Genomic DNA, 16449 nt, shown 5'->3' on the forward strand with positions numbered 1-16449 from the left:
TTAGGGAGATAGGAGCTTGAACATTAAATAGTCATAGTCCAGGGGACTAGGGGTAGGGCAAACGCCAGTCTTGGGGTCTGGGACCCTGTGGGACAGGAGAGAGGCAAGCTGTCTTGTTGAGGAACTTGGGAGCTAGGAAGGGCCTGAAAGACCAATGAGGTGGTACAGTGTGGGCCTTGAGCCTCTAAAGCAGAAAGCAGGGAGTAATCAGTCCTGGAGCATTGTGTTTCTCTGGGTAAGTTGTTCCTGGGAGGAGAAAAGGAGGACCCAGGGATGTTCTGTTGGTTTGAGGAAGGGGAGGTGGCCTCAGATGCTATGTATTTATGTGATATCACAGGTTTCAGGGAAATCTGGGTACACCACTGTGAATATCATTTGTGGGTATCTCTAGGACAGCTGGGAAGTTTTAGGGAAGGAAGAGAAAGGGAGCAGCCAGGAGTTATAGGGACAGAGGGTATGCCCCCTTAGCCCTGACTCTCCCCGATTTTCCCTGAACTTCATCCTGGCCTCTGGGTTCAGGGCACCTGGGCCACTTCAGAGCTCCAGTCATTATGACTTGGTTGGAGTGGAGGTAGTGTTCTTCCCAGGAACCTCCCTGAGGTGGGGCGGACTTATTTTCTCATTGTGTTCAACTCTGCTTGCTTTATATATAAATGTCTTTGTTACTCCAAAGGTTTTCTGATCCTTTTTTTCCCTTTAGGACTAGCTCTCTGATGAGACTTCTTTGGTTTTAAATTAGTCTGTCTTGCCCTGTTTTGGAAAGGTTTTTCAGAAAGGATCTCTGAGAACTGGCTCCTGTTTCCTGATTTTTGAATTTTTGAACAGCAGGGAGGAGATTCTGGGACTGTCCCTCTGGAGTTTCAGGAATGTGCTGCTTCTGTGTGTGTTTCCACCTGGTGTTTTCTTGGTGCTGTCCCAGGAGGTCCACACCAAGGCATCTGCATTTACCGACAAGTAGATAGAATTGGATATTTCCTCCAGTGGTGACAAAGTACCTAGATGCGTGTTCATCTGCGCTGATAGTCATTTCTGTGTGCCTGTTCTGTAAGGCTGGGGCATACCTGGCGGTGGGCCTGATGGGGGTCCCGTGAATTTCTGGTGCGTGCGTGCGTGCGTGTGTGTGTGTGTGTGTGTGTGTGTGTGTTGGCCCTGTGAATGTGTTGACCCTGACTCTGCACGTCCCATAGGGCCTGATTGCCTGATTGCGAGCCTGCCATGTTGTGGGTCTGTGTCCTGAGAGGTTGTGCTTGATCTGGGTGGTGTGCAACTTTGAGTGAAGGGCATGCGGTGTGTGTGTAGGGGGGAGGCTGTCCCTTCCAAGGGAGTGGGTGGTCGTGCTTTCCCGCGAGAGAGCTGCTGCCAGGCCTGCGCCCCGCTGGATGCCCACTCGTACGGCGGCCCTGCGCGCAGCCGTTCGCTTCCCGAGATCGGTCCGGGCGAAGGCCGTCGGGTGCGCTCGCCCCAACCCGAGCCTGGAGCCTTGTGTCGGTGTCGGTTGCGCTACGCCGGCCTTCTCTCCGCGGCGGCGGCGCTGGGGGGGCCTGTTTCCGGGGGTGGGGGTGGGGGTAGGACCGGGGGTGGGGGGGGAGCCGATGATGTCAGCGGCGGCGGCGGCTGCGGGGCCGGGCCGGGGCCGGGCGCTGGGGGGGCCGGAGCCGGAGCCGGAGCCGGAGCTGGAGGCGGGCGAAACAGGAGCGGCCGGGGGCGGCCACGGTGATGAGCCGGGCCTGGCGGACGCGGCGCCATCGCAGTCAGGTGGGCCCCGGGCGAACCGGGCAGGGCCAGGGCGGACCGGAGCCAACAGCCGGGCCCCCTCCCCGCTGCCCGGTGCCGCGGGGGCCAGGGTCGCGTCCCGCACCCGACCGCTACCCTTTGGGGTTGACCTGGGGGCTCCAGGGTCGTGGGCTGAGCCTGGCTCCGCCCCCAAGCGCGCACGGCGCTGCGGGGAGACTAAGGGGCCCCGGTACCGCGTCCGACCAAGCGGCGGCCGGGGGAGGCGCGATCGCAGGGGGCCGGGGAAGGGGCCTCCTCACTCCCCTTTTGAAAGGTTAATTCTGCAGCCGAAGGTCCCCCTCCTCTTCTGGGGCAGGTTGGGGGTAGGGTTGGGCGGGTGAGAGGCCCTGCCGGCGCTGCTAGCTGCTGGGAGGGCGATGGCGTAGAAGCCAGGCAGAGAGGGGGAGGGGTGGGCCGGTGAGCGCCCCAGAGTTAGGGTGTACCGGGTGCGCTGGAGCAGCAGGGGCCCCGGAGCCGCTGCGCCGTCGGGGTAGGGTTGTGGCTGTGAGTCCTGGAGATTGTGTGTCTTCTGCTGTGTTGTGGGACAAGGTAAACCTCTCCTGGGCAGCACTGTTTGCTGGTCTGGCAGACAGGGGTCTGCGTAGGGCCCTCACTGGGCCATGGGGACAGAAAGCCAGGTGGTGGGGTGCCCAGTGTTGCGGGGCAGAATTACATGTGGCCCTGTGGCTTTGGGTGACAGGTCCACATTCCAAGCAAGGTACAATATATGCAGAGTTTGTTAGATGTGGGGTTTTAGGCATGTTTTATACCAGTATGTGTTTTCTTCTACCGACTGTACATATGAACTATTTATGAACTGTTGTTTTCTGCATAGCTAGCTGGTGTAAGTGCTCTGGACGGCACCAGAGTGTAGGGTGTATGTGCCTGTTTGGAAGGGGCGGTTATTTACCTTCGAGTTGGAAGGTGTCACTTCTGGGTCCCATTTCTGTGCTTCTGAGATGTGGCCCAGTCTTGGTGAGGATGGCCCCACTGGAAGGGTTCCTGTGTCTATGTGATGAGCGAGTTGCATGGGGCAGGGGTGTGTACATATCTAGAACTCAGGTACCACCTATCAGGAGGGACTTGAAAAACCGTAGGATGTGAAAAACCACAGGTACCTGTGGAGCCGCTGGTACTGGTGTGAGGGGCTCTGGGTGGGATATACAGGTCGTGTTTATGGGATCGTGGGCAGCCTAGTGAAGGGAAGGCTGTGTGTGTGCAACATTCTCTAAGGAATTCTTTTGTGACATTGTTTGTGGGGAGCCTGTCCGTGCTGTTGGGCTTGGAGGCAAGCTGCTCAGAAAACACTGTGGGGAGGGAGGTGGCGTGACAAGGACATGTGGGCCTCAGCGTCGAGAGATCAGCCGCAGGCTGTGTGTGCGTGCCTGCCTTTTGTGTGTTTAAGTGGCCTTGTGGGGCTGTTGTGGGGCTATGTTAGGAAGGAGGCAGGGAGATAAATATGGGGCAGAGCAAGGGCAGCAGGCGGGAGGCTTGGGTGTCGTCTGGGTGGCCCAGCTAGTCTTTGTGCAGGGTCTGTGAGCTTGCCTCTCACTGGCCTGCCCAGCGAGTTCAGGGTCACTGGGAGGAGAGGCCTGGCGGCTGCAAGGAAACTGAGCTTGGACAGAGTGGCTCCTTGGTCATGTTTACGTAAAGGTCGGGTGTGACTCTTGTCACTGAAATGGAAAAAAGAAACACGAAGTTTTCAGCCTCCTCCTCCTGCTTCACCCTTTCTTGGCCCCCCTTGCCGGTATCTCTGCTTTTCCATCTCTTCTGTGACGCACACTAGGCAGCTCCTGTGACTGTGGAAGGGTCTGAATTCACTCACTAGGCAGATTCCTCAGAGCAGGTTTTCTGTACCTTTGGGGCCTGGGTGCTTCTGTAGACGTGTGTGTGAGTGGGGTGGGTGAATGGTGTGTGTGCATTCCAAACGTGCACACCACTGGGTACTGTCCCTAACCTGGCCAGGATGGTGGACATGCATGGGTGGTGGGAAGGCACTATGGCTGGGCCTCCTGCGGGGAGGGGTTGCTAGGTGCTGTGAAAGGCCTGTACAACAGGTGTACCCCTGCCTGGCTGAGGGGAAGGGGGCCTAGACTAGAACTGAGTGGTTCTGGCCCTACTGCTTCCTCACTGGAACTTTCCCTGAATGAGCCTCAGTTCTTGATCTGTAAAATGGGGTGAATTGCCTGCCCTGCCTATCTTCCAACAGGGTTGTAAGTAAGTAGTACCTGGGAAATACACCTGGAAAGTTGCTACAGTTCAGGGACTATGCCTGTGCCAGCAACCATCAGCCATCTGCCAGCGCTGAGCCCATGTCGGTGCTGGGCTAATAACAAGAGCAGTAAACACTTACTTAACACTTGCTGTGTACCCAGGCACTGCTCTCAGCTTTTACGTATGATCGCTCATTTAGTCTTCGCAGTGCCCCATGGAAGTAGGTATTCTAATTAACTCTCTTCTTCAGATGAGACAGCTGAGGCCCAGAGAAGTGATTTGCCTAACACCACTCAGTAAAAGGTAAAGCTAGATTTGAACTCAGGCAGTCAGGTTCCATATCCTGTGCTCTTCTACGCTGTCTTCTGCTGCCCTTCTGAAGTATTCTGTGGGCCACTCTGTACACACATTTCTCCCTAATTTTTGTGTAGCTTAACACCTGCACCATTCCATTTTAGAAGACTTGTGTGCCTAGTAACTCAGGGAATCTTAGCCTGGGGAATGAGCTAATATCTGCTGCTGGTTGCTGGCCACAGAGGCAAAAAATGCTGATGAACCAGATGAAGGAAAGATTGACCTTGTCCTGTGGGTCAAAGAGGGCCAAGAGGGAGATGGCATTTGAGTTTGATCTTAACACTTCAGAGGGCTTTGGGGAAGAGGCTGGGACAGGTTGTATTTCTGACAGGGAGACCAGCATAGGCAAGGGAATGGAGATACAGGATGCATTGAGTTTGGATAGAGCACTGGGTGCTTGAAGGGAGACTAACAGGCAAGATTAGAAAGGCAGATTGGAACTAGACCCTTGAATGCCTGGCTGAGGAATTTGAACTTTATTTAGGAGTGAGTGGGGACCAGTGAAGGATTCTGAGACTAGGAGTAATACCACCTGAGCTGCACTGGGGACATTGACCTTCAGTGAGAGGAAGGCTGGATGGTAAGCGTGAGGCAGGAAAATAGTTGGGAGGCTGTGGCCTTAGACCGTGGGAGTGTTAACAAGGCCCTGCGCTAGTTTGGGGGCCAGAGGTGGGTCGAAGGGAAGGCTTCCAGAGCCATTCCCAAGCTGGGCTGCAGATTTGACTGGACTTGGTGACTGCTGGATGTGGGGAGGGAGGGAAAGGAGAGTCAGAGATGACGCGGTTAGCATTTAGCACGTGAGACCTGGTGTGGTGATTTCTGCAACCCGCTGGCTGGCCCTAGGCCCCTTCGGGGCAGGATCCAGCAGTACGGCAGAGGGAAAGACTCAGCATCTGGATTCACACAGGCCCGGATTTGAATTTTGACTCTGCTGCTCACAAACTGTGTGACCTTGAGCAAGGTATACCCACCCCTCTGTGAGCCTCAGTTTCCTTATTGGAAAAATTGGGATAATACAAATACTAACTTTGGGTGGCCCTTTGGGGGAAATCATTAAATGAGGCAATGCATGTAAAGCCATGGAAGTATAACAGGCAAGGTATGAGCGCTCCAGAAGTGGTCAAGTTACACTCATCATTCCAGCTCCTGGCCAGCTCTGAGGGCAGGCAGACTACAGGCAGACTTTGAACAGGGAAGGTTCAAGCATTCACCCAATTAAAAAAATAAAAGAAAAGAAGTCTCCCATTATGTATCAGGCACTGTTCTAAGCACTGGGGATAGCAGTGAACAAAGCAGACAAAAATCTCTCCCTCCCATGGAGGTTACATTCTAGAGATAAATGAACAATATGTTTTACTAAGTGCCAAGGAGAAAAATAAAGCAGGGGAGAGGAATAGGAAGTTTGGGGAGATGGGTGATGGCCAGGGCAGGCCTGGGGTGGGGGGAGGTGACTTTGGAGTCTAGGCTTAGAGGAGGTGGAGCAGCAAGGCATGAGGCTATCAGAAAAGAACATTCCAGGCAGAGGGAACAGCAAGAGGTTCTGTGTGTCTGGTGGCTGTGCTCAGATCCCCACCTCAGTAACACCTTTCAGATCACATGGCCAGTCAAGAGTAGGGAAACAGTAAAAACAAATAAAAAACTAAAAACCACAGAGCCACCAAATCTACCATGAAGCCTGATTTCTGCCTCTCTTTCTTCACCACTTCCCCCCACCATTTTCCGGGACTGAATTCCAAGATGATAATAAGAGCTAGCACTTACTGAGCATTTACTGTGTACCAGGCACTCCCAATTCCCACCAGTTATGAGCTCACTTATCCTTCAGAATAACCCTGCAAAGCGGGAACTTTTCATTATCTCCCCCTTGTAGACAGCGAAACTAAGGTACAGAGAAGTTAAGCAACTTGCCCAGGGTCACATAGCTAGTGTCTTCTCCATCTCTTATAAGCCCTTGTAGGGTAGTGACCAGTGGTGGGGCAGTTGAACTCAGGAGACTTGAGTTCAAACCCTACTTGCTTAGCAATGAGACCAGGGGCAAATCACCCTGCCACTGTGTCCTCTATACTGAAAGTGAAGAGTCTAGAGTATTTAAAGCCTCACTTTCCTCATCTGTCCAATGGGTTGATGATAGACCCTGCCTCACTCTGGTCTCTCTCTCTCTTTTTTTTTAAGATTTTATTTATTATTTTTAGAGAGAGTGGAAGGAAAGGAGAAAGAGGGGAGAAACATCCATGTGTGAGAAAGGCATCAATCAGGTGCCTTTCACACGCCCCCAGCTGGGGTCCTGGCCCGAAACCCAGGCACGTGCCCTGACTGGAAACTGAAACCGTTGACCTTTCCGTTCACAGGCCAAGTCTCAATCCACTGAGCCACACCAGCCAGGGCACAATGGTCCTTTTTGAGTATTGAAATGAGATCATGCAGACAAAATGCTTAGCTCTGTACTGGGTACATCGCAAGTATTTCATAAATGGCAGCTATAAGTGATTATGATGATTCTAGGTGATATCTAAGGGCCAGGCCAGCTTTGGACTTCTTTGGTTCTAAGAAGCCTCAGTAGGCCTTGTCTGAGGCTCTTGGTAGTCAGCACACAGCCATCCCTCAGGAGGCGCCATGCCTGTATGGTTATGCAGGTGGGCAGGCCTGGCCGAGAGGGTGTGCGGGACTGGAATTGAACCTTTGTTTTGCCCACCTGTGCAGGGCTACTACTTCCTAGAGGAAGTGCCCTTCCTGTATTTTTAACCTATGGGCTAGTGGGGGTACTCATTGGAGTTGAAAGAAAAACACCTGTTTTTCTACATACTCTATTCATACCAATTCTCTGACACTAGTTGGGTGTCCCATAATTCAATTCAGTTCTGTCACCACCTGAAGACAATGTCACATCCCACAGGTTAAGGGCTTAGTCCCACAAGACTGCCCCCCAGTTCAGATGCCAGTTGCAAATCCAAGCTTTCTGCAATTCTGACTGACCAGCTATAAATTGGGGCTGACCATGACCCCTCCCTCAGATTTGATAATTTGCTGGAATGGCTCACAGAACAGAGGGAAACACTTATGTTTACTGATTATATAACAAAAAATACGATAATACAAACACAGCCAATGAAGAGGTACATAGGACAAGAAGGTCTAGAAGGGTCCTGAGTATAGGAGCTTCTGTCTCCACAGAGTTGGGGTGCACCATCTTCCCAGCATGTGGATGTGTTTGTCAACCTGGAAGCTCTGTCGACCGCATAGTTTAGGGATTTTTATGGAGGCTTCGTCAGGTAGGCATGATCAATCATTAACCCAGTCCCTAGTCCCTCTCCCCTGCCCGAGTTGGGGGTGGGTGGGGCTGGAAGTTCTAAGTTTCTGATCATGGCTTGGCCTCGTGACCAGCCCCTATCCAGGAGGCCACCGATAGTCACCTCAGTAGAACAAAAGATGCTCCTTTCTCCCAGGAAATTCCAAGAGATTTATGTCTGAGCTTGATGTCAGGAACCAGGCTCAAAGACCAACTATTAGAACAAAAGATGCTCTTAATACTCTTATCACTTAGCAAATTTTAAGAGTTTTAGGAGCTCTGTGTCTATTCTGGAGATGAAGACCAAATATATATAAATATACATATTCCTATTATATCATCTTATAGCTGTAAACAAGCCCTTCACTTTGATGATCCTGGGATCAGAATCTGGCCCTGGTACTAACTGGTCACATATTCTTGGGTGAGCAACCTAGCACCTCTGAGCCTCAGTCAGTGACTTTAAAATGGGGAAGCTGCCCTGACCTGGTGTGGCTCAGTTGGTTGGGTGTCGTCTGGCAAAGTGAAGGGCACATACCTGGTCAGGGCATGTACCTGGGTTGTGGGACGGATCCCTGGTTGGGGGGTGTGTGGAGGGCAATCGATTGATGTTTCTCTCCCCCTCTCCCTCCCTTCCCCTCTCTAAAAATAAATAAAATCTTTAAAGTAAAACAGGTAAGTGAACTGCTACCTTTTAGGGCAGTGAAGAGGAAAGGAGTAAATGAGGTAATGCAAGTAAAGCACTGATTCATGGGGGTCCCAGTGGGCCGGCGGCTGCCATGGAAGGGAGCGCTGTTTTCTCACTTTACAAGCAGACCCACCTGCAATCCAGCAAATGATGGGGCAGCACAGACCTGGGTATGTGCCCGACCCCAGGACTGTTGAACTTTTGCATATCACCCCTGTTTATCACTTCCCTGCTTTTCCAGGAGAGGAATCAGAGTAGTCTTCTGGGAAATTGAAATGGACTGTGGAGGAAAGGTCTTTTAATCTAGATAGTATAATTACTAAATAGGAAAAGGTTTCTTGGGTGGGGGGACTGTATGAGGAACGCCTGATGCCAGACACCTCAGAGAACATGTGTGACCCAGATCATTCAGGACAGCACTCCTGGGCTTCGTGGGGGGTGGACAAGAGGGGCCAAGAGCTCTGCTCTCAGGTCAGCAGGCCTGGCTCTGTGAACAGGCCCCACCTGTTATTATCAACTCAATGTGACTTTGGCTAAGTCACCATATGACTCTTGAACTCAGATCTTCAACTGAAAAATGCGACCCCACAGCCCTGGCTGTGCCTGAGGGGGAGAGCGGCAGTGAGGGGCCTCCTGCGTGGTGACGGCCACAGCCCGAGTTTGGGTTGCCTCCTGTTCCTTTTGGAAGAGCCTCCCAGGAAGAGGTGAGATGGGGTTGTGTTTCACCCCCATTTTTAAACCCGAAAGCCCCCAGCTCTCAGAGTAAGGAGTGACACCCAAGTTTCTTCGCCCCAGGGTCTGGTGGCCTTGTGTATGAATTGTGGTCTTTGGTGGTCTCCTGGCACCTGGGCCAGAAATCCCCTCAAAGATCTATGGGGCTAGCACCTGTGAGAGGAAGTCCTCTCCTAATTTGAATATCTAGCAGCTCAGTGCAATAAAAAATCTCAAGCAAATCTATTTTGATATGTAAATGAGACCATTATAAAAAAAGACAATACACAAATGTTTGATTTCCTTTGAGCTCCAAGACTGGGCCAAAGGGACTTAAGAGTGATCCAAGGGACTTCCCTGGACCTATAGGACTGAACTAACCTGCTGTATGTTTTGAGGTGAATTGGGACTACGCAAATTATCTTGTTCCTCTGCTTCTGGGGGCCAGCAGGACAAGGCTGCAATAATGCAATAATAATAATGTGTGTGACCTCCTAGGTCCAAGTGGATGTGGCTAAGCAAATAACCTGGCAGAGGCTCCTGGGAAGACCAGGGTCTGCAGGGCAGCCCAAGTGCACTCTTTGACCTTGAGCTCCGTATCACACCATAGCCCCCAGGGTCCCTTCCACCCCAGCTCCCTTACTGAGGACATGGTTTCTGTTTCTTTACAGAGGGAAGAGGCCCGGCAGAAGGGACTTGCTGAGCCACCCCCCTTCTGCTCCATGTTGGCTGTGCTCTCAGGTGAGATGGTGAGAGGTCTTCAGCTAGGTAAAACTGGACCTGAGGCAGCAGGCCAGCAAGGGCAGCCAGTTTGTCCAGCCTGGGCAGTCTTGTGAAAAGGCCATCAGTAATAGTGGGGGCTTCCTTCTCCCAGTGGGAGACAGTGCCCATTACCTACTTCTTAGTCTGTGACTTTGGACATTTTAACCTTGGACCTTCATCAAGACCTGAGGTACCCCTGGCATCTTCCAGCCCCAAATGTTTGACATACTGGTGTTGGATGCTGGCCAGACGTGGGTGGCTAAGGTGAACCCCTGACTTTTGTGATCAGATGTTAGCCTTCCACTGGATTCTGACCAACACCTCCCTGATTTTAGAGGGCCCTGCCCTCTGCCCAGCCTCTGAGATCCTCCCCTGGCCTCTTCTCCTCTGTCTAGGCTGGCGCCATGCCCCCCCCAGCAGAGGTGACGGACCCATCCCATGCCCCCGCTGTCCTGCGCCAGCTCAATGAGCAGCGGCTCCGTGGCCTCTTCTGTGACGTCACCCTCATAGCCGGAGATACCAAGTTCCCTGCTCACCGCAGCGTCCTGGCTGCTTCTAGTCCCTTCTTCAGAGAGGCCCTGCTTGCTTCAGCTCCACTGCCCCTCCCACCAGTTATTGGGGGCTCAGCCCCAAACCCTGCTGCCACCACAGCTGCCTCCTCTTCTTCCTCCTCCTCTTCCTCCTCCTCCTCTTCCTCCTCTTCTCCCCCTCCAGCCTCACCCCTGGCTTCATCCCCACCCCGGGTCCTAGAGCTGCCAGGGGTCCCAGCAGCTGCCTTCTCTGATGTCCTCAACTTCATCTATAGTGCCCGGCTTGCACTACCTGACGGTGGAGGGGATGGGGCAGCTGTGGCAGAGATCGGAGCTCTGGGGCGGCGTCTGGGCATCTCCCGCCTACAGGGCCTTGGGGAGGGAGGTGATGCCTGGGTACCTCCTGCCCCAGCCCCCATGGCCACCTCGCAGCCTGAAGAGGACAGCTTTGGGTCTGGGCCTAGGCCAGCTGGGGAGTGGGAAAGGGACAGGGCTGAGGCCCAGGCCCCTGACTCGCAGCCCCTCCTGCCCCGACGGCCTCTCCCCTGTCCCCGATGTGGAAAAAGCTTCATCCATCCCAAGAGGCTGCAGACCCATGAAGCACAGTGTCATAGGGGCAGCAGCACTAGGGGTTCTGCAGGGCTGGGAGCCGGGAGCTCTGGCCCTAGTGGCCCCACAGGAGTGGATGCCTCAGCCCTGCCCCCCACAGTGGGCTTCAGAGGTGGCCCAGAGCACCTGGTGAAGGTGGTGGGCGGCCATGTGCTGTATGTGTGCGCGGCCTGTGAGCGTTCCTACGTGACCCTGTCCAGCCTGAAGCGGCACAGCAATGTACACTCCTGGCGGAGGAAGTACCCCTGCCGCTACTGTGAGAAGGTGTTCGCCCTGGCTGAGTACCGCACCAAGCATGAGGTGTGGCACACCGGGGAGCGCAGGTAAGTGTCCTGGGGGGTGGGTGAGGGCAGTGGAGTCAACAGTCAGCACTTGGGCACCACATGGATGAGGAGGGAGCGGGCAGAGTGTGGAGCCTGGGCAGTCATCCTGAGACCCCTGCTCACCACTGGTCCTGCTCACCTGCCCCTCCTCACTTACCCACTGTCTCCCTTCAGCCCCAGCTCCTTCTGCTGATGCTCATTAGCACCTCTAGGTGCTATGTTCTGGCTTGGTGCTATGGAGAAAACAGAGGAGGAAGGAGAATGTTGCCTTCACAGGAAAAAACTATGGGGAATGCAGGCATGCCCACCAGTAGTTATAATACATATTTCTATAATGTGTCCCTATTCATAAGACATTCCCGCATTGTCATTTGAGCTTGAAAAGAAGGTTTTGTGAGTTAGGCAAGATGTGTAATTATTCCCAATTCACAGAGGAACAGCTGAGGCCCAGCGTCTCATAGCTGGTTTGGGGGCCATTGAGCTAGGACTGGTGTTTCTCCTGAAGCTGGCAGGGTGGGTTAAGCAGTGTGAAAGGAGGGTGAGCAAGTGGCTGAGGGAGTTCTAGGTCTGAGTGGAGGGCAGTAGAGGGTGTGGGAAGCTGAGGCCCTGGCTTTAGGGCCCCTGACTCAACTGGCTCTGTCCTTGCCCTGTTCCCTCTGTCCTGGCCCAGGTATCAGTGCATCTTCTGCTGGGAGACCTTTGTCACTTACTATAACCTGAAGACCCACCAGCGAGCCTTCCATGGCATTAGCCCAGGCCTCCTAGCCAGTGAGAAGACACCCAATGGAGGCTATAAGCCCAAGCTCAATACCCTCAAGCTGTACCGTCTGCTCCCCATGCGGGCAGCCAAGCGACCCTACAAGACCTATAGCCAGGGAGCCCCTGAGGCCCCTCTTTCTCCAAGCCTCAACACACCGGCCCCTAAAGCAATGCCAGCCAGCTCACCCCCTGGACCCCCACCTGCCCCAGAGCCTGGGCCCCCACCCTCTGTCATCACTTTTGCCCACCCAGCTCCGTCTGTCATTGTTCATGGGGGCAGTAGTGGTGGTGCAGCAGGGGCTGGGCTGGCCAGCACAGGGGGTGCCCAAGCCGCCTCGGTCATCACTTACACTGCTCCACCAAGACCCCCCAAGAAACGTGAGTACCCACCTCCTCCCCCAGTGCCTGCACCCACACCAACCAGCCCAGCCATAGCAGGCAGCCCAGCAACGGCTGCAGGGCCTGCCATGGCCACGGAAGAGGCCAAAGGCCGCAGCCTGCGGGCTGGAAGGACTCTGACCTATGTGGCCAAGCCAGCTGGTGGGATTGGTGGGGATGGAGGTCCTCCTGCAGGGCCTGGCCGGGGTCCTCAGCTACAGGTGCCACCTCCACTGTGTCAGATAACTGTGCGAATCGGTGAGGAGGCCATTGTGAAGCGCCGCATCTCAGAGACTGACCTGCGTCCTGGGGAGCTGAGTGGAGAGGATATGGAGGACAGTGAGGAGGAGGATGAAGAGGAAGATGAGGAGGAGGAGGAGGAGGAATCGAAGGCTGGTGGAGAGGACCAACTCTGGAGGCCCTACTACTCATACAAGCCCAAGCGCAAGGTTGGAGCTACAGGCTCAGGCAGCAGCGGGGGCAGCGGGATGCCCAGAGGCCGCAGGCCACCACGCTGGAGACAGAAGCTGGAACAGAGGAGCTGGGAGGAGACCCCAGCAGCTGATGGCCCTGCAGGGCGTGCCTGTGGTGAGCGGAGGCACCGCTGTGGGGACTGTGCCCAAACGTTTGCCACCCTGAGGAAGCTGCGAAAGCACCAGGAGGCCCACAGTGGGGGCTCCCATACCTCCCGGGCTGGACGGAGACCTTCCACCCGCTTCACCTGCCCTCATTGCGCCAAGGTGTGCAAGACGGCAGCTGCTCTGAGCCGCCATGGACAGAGGCATGCTGCTGAGAGGCCTGGGGGTACCCCCACACCTGTCATTGCCTACTCCAAAGGCAGCACTAGTACGAGACCTGGGGATGTCAAGGAGGAGGCCCCCCAAGAGATGCAAGTCTCTTCGTCCAGCGGGGAGGCAGGTGGTGGGAGTGCTGCTGCTGAGGAAGCTTCTGAGACTGCATCACTTCAGGACCCTGTCATCTCAGGGGGTGAGGAGCCCCCAGTGGTGGCAGGAGGGGGCACCTATGCATACCCACCTGTGCAGGAATTTCCACTGGCTCTGATTGGAAGTGGCCGGGAACCTGGTGGTGGTAGGGGAAAACCTGGGAGTGAGGGGCAAATGGGGGCTGGGGAGGGGGACCGGAGGGAAGGGATAGGAGCTGCCAAAGTCACATTCTACCCCGAGCCCTACCCACTTGTCTATGGCCCCCAGCTCCTTGCTGCCTACCCTTATAACTTCAGCAACTTGGCCGCTCTCCCTGTTGCTCTTAACATGGTCCTACCTGATGAGAAGGGTGGGGGGGCCCTTCCTTTCCTACCAGGGGTCTTTGGCTACGCAGTCAATCCTCAAGCAGTACCCCCTACTCCCCCAACTCCACCCCCCCAAACTCTTCCTCCACCAGTCCCCCCTAAGGGAGAAGGTGAATGGGCAGGGGTTGAGGGAACCCAGAAGGGAGATGTGGGGTGAGCTCTGTGCCTGGATCTCCCCTTTCACCAGATGCCACCCTCCCTGAACCCCCTGCCACTACCAGCTCCCTGGCCTCCCTACCCCTTGGGAGCTCCTCCACACTCTTGTGCAGGAACTTTGGGGCCTTGGAGCTCAGGAGTCAGGCTGCTTTGTGTGAGATTGTAGTTTTCCTATCTCCTGGGAAGGGATCTTTGGTGGTTCCCCTCTCAGTTCTCCTCCAGGGAATGGCCTCCATGAGGGGCAGGGCCAGCTCCCATCCCCTTCTCCAGCCCTTGGGGCAACTGAGCAATATACTTATATGAATCTCTACTCATGGCCCCACCAGCTCTGAAGTCTAATCCACTCCCCTGATTCGTATACCTAGGGGGAAACCATCTCTCTCACCTAATGATCCCCGCTCCTTCTGAGCTTTCTCTAAGACCTAGCCCAGATGCTTCCTAGCACATTCCATTCTTCACGGCCCAGGGCCTGGACCAGGACCATGTGATACCTGACACCCACCTTAGAGCACCTTGGAGCTTGGCTTTTGGATTCTATTCTCTGATGGTGGATATTTCTGTGTCCCTTTCCTCTCAAGTTAAGATGCCCATGCCTTCCTTGGCTTCCATGCCTTTGGATCTTCCATATTCCTCCTCACACTCCTACACTCTGGAGATGGCCTCTCCCAGTCCTGGTCAAGGAGGTGTTGGGGAGGAGGGCTACCCATCTGTTTTCTTCCCCAGCCCAGGGCAGCACCAATCTTGGCCTCTATCTTGACCCCCAAATCCAGTGAGCCCTAGATTCTTCCAAGGCAAAAGAGGTGAGTATATCATACCTCTTTCTGCCTCTATATATGGCCTCTTCTGGGCTAAATCAGGTTTGGGGGCTAGGAGGTAGGAGCTCCTTTTGGGATGGGGAAGGGAATCTACTTTCTCCCTGTTTTCTCCTGATGGTTTCTCCCAGACTAGACCAAATAGCCAGAAAAATAATGGGGGTTGGATGGGTGGGTAAGCCCAAGATTTGCACATGACCTCCCATCCTTACCTTTACCCCCTTCTTCCCCAGTGTCACTTCCCTCACCAATCACTCCAGATGGTTTTGGGGAAACCATACTATTCCCTTGGTGGGCTCTGGGGTATCCCCCACCAACTTTCCCTCCAGAATAGCACCTTATACCCCATCTTTGATTCAGTTCCCCATACCCAAAGATCCCAGCCTAGGGATGGGGTGCAGGGACCTTAAATAGTCTCTAATCCCTAATTTGCACTAGTTAACCCTGGTCAGGGTCCCTATGTTTCCTTCCAGGGGGGAGTTGAAGAAATGTTTGCTTCTAATTCTCTGGTAACTGGGCCTCCCCACTCTGTGATTGGATGAAACATTTCCCATCCCACCCACCTCCCTTCCCCACAAAAAAAACACCCAGCTCACAAGGGGAGAGCCAGTTTTGGGGAGCGAATTTGATAAATGGGAATTAGAGGAGTGCAGTTCAAAAAGGGAAAAGTAGCTGTCATCAAAATGTCAGCCTTTTTCCCAGCTACTGTTTTCTGGGGCCAAGATGGCTGCCCTCTCAACAGATGTTGAAAGGGCAAGATCATGGCTGTTAGAGGGAGGTGAACTTGTGGGGAGGGACAGGAGCATCCTCCTGCCTCCTCTTAGCCTCCCAGACTATACAAAAGGGGAGGTTTTTGACAGGCTCCCTGAATGTTAACCATGGAGGAGTGCCACTCCTTCGCTACTCCTCTGTCTCTTTGCACTTTTCTTGGTCTTGGCCACAGTCCGAGTGAAGAGTTTTCCTACTGAATGTACCAAGTTCCAATTTTTATGGGAGGAAAAAAACAATTTTAAACAGGGAAAAATGCAAAAAAAAATCACTAAAATGTTCCCACAAATCTTGTTCCTGGCACTTTAGAAAACTGCGGAAAAAAGTACATAATAAAGGATACATATATAATATCTACACACAAAGTATATATATACACACAGCGGAACCACAAGAGAGACTGAGGAAGGCCTTGGAGGCAGGGGGCAGATGGGATGATAGTCCCCTTATATCCTTAACCTGAACTCCTCTGAGGCAAAAAGGCACAGGAAATGGAAGGGGATGAGGATAGACCAGGGAATTTGAATTTCAGGACCAGGTGTAGTTCTAAACTATTTTGGGAGAACTGAGATTGTAGACATTTATTTTTTTGAAAATATCATTTAGGAAAAGTAAGTTTCCAGAATTTAGTAGTTCTGTGCAACACATGAAATTGTGATGAAATGGACATTAAAAGATATGGGGAACTTGAATATTGTGAATTTCAGATGTTGGAAATTTGGGGTTTTGCAATTTCATCTTTTGAAAACTATCAAGTCTTATCAGTTTGCGCCCTCTTTCCCCATGTTCCCTGGGAAGAATGGTGATGGTGGAGGGGAAGGCCACTGGTTCTGTGCCACAGCACGCAAGATTTAGAATTCTGCAGACTCTAGCTCTATATGTAGTGAGGACCCAGATTTAGAGAAACTGACCAATATTTATCTCCGCATTTGTGTGTGTGTCCAACTCTCTAGGCCAATAAACCAACGAGACAAATGAATGAACTGTGCTCCGCAGTGGGATGCCAGGTGCAAATTA

General features: G+C 53.5%; 1 protein-coding gene across 6 annotated transcripts; it reads left to right on the forward strand.

Annotated features, from left to right (window-relative positions):
- Positions 1-1616: 1616 nt before the first annotated feature.
- On the forward strand, positions 1617-16427 carry ZBTB4 (zinc finger and BTB domain containing 4). 6 transcript variants are annotated; one of them, XM_036033093.1, is made up of 6 exons: positions 1617-1755; positions 8878-9019; positions 9337-9424; positions 9698-9767; positions 10184-11250; positions 11921-16427. In XM_036033093.1, exons 5-6 carry the CDS (start codon positions 10193-10195, stop codon positions 13851-13853), a joined length of 2991 nt encoding a protein of 996 aa, XP_035888986.1. In that variant the 5' UTR covers positions 1617-1755; positions 8878-9019; positions 9337-9424; positions 9698-9767; positions 10184-10192; the 3' UTR covers positions 13854-16427. The 6 variants fall into 6 exon arrangements, with proteins under 6 accessions (XP_035888986.1, XP_028390302.1, XP_028390301.1 ...); XM_028534500.2 differs by lacking the exon at positions 9337-9424 and having other exon boundaries at positions 1623-1755; XM_036033094.1 differs by lacking the exons at positions 1617-1755; positions 9337-9424 and adding an exon at positions 1786-2047.
- The last annotated feature ends 22 nt before the right edge of the window (positions 16428-16449 follow it).

This window comes from Phyllostomus discolor, chromosome 8 (genome assembly GCF_004126475.2).
Source record: "Phyllostomus discolor isolate MPI-MPIP mPhyDis1 chromosome 8, mPhyDis1.pri.v3, whole genome shotgun sequence".
NCBI lineage: Eukaryota > Metazoa > Chordata > Mammalia > Chiroptera > Phyllostomidae > Phyllostomus > Phyllostomus discolor.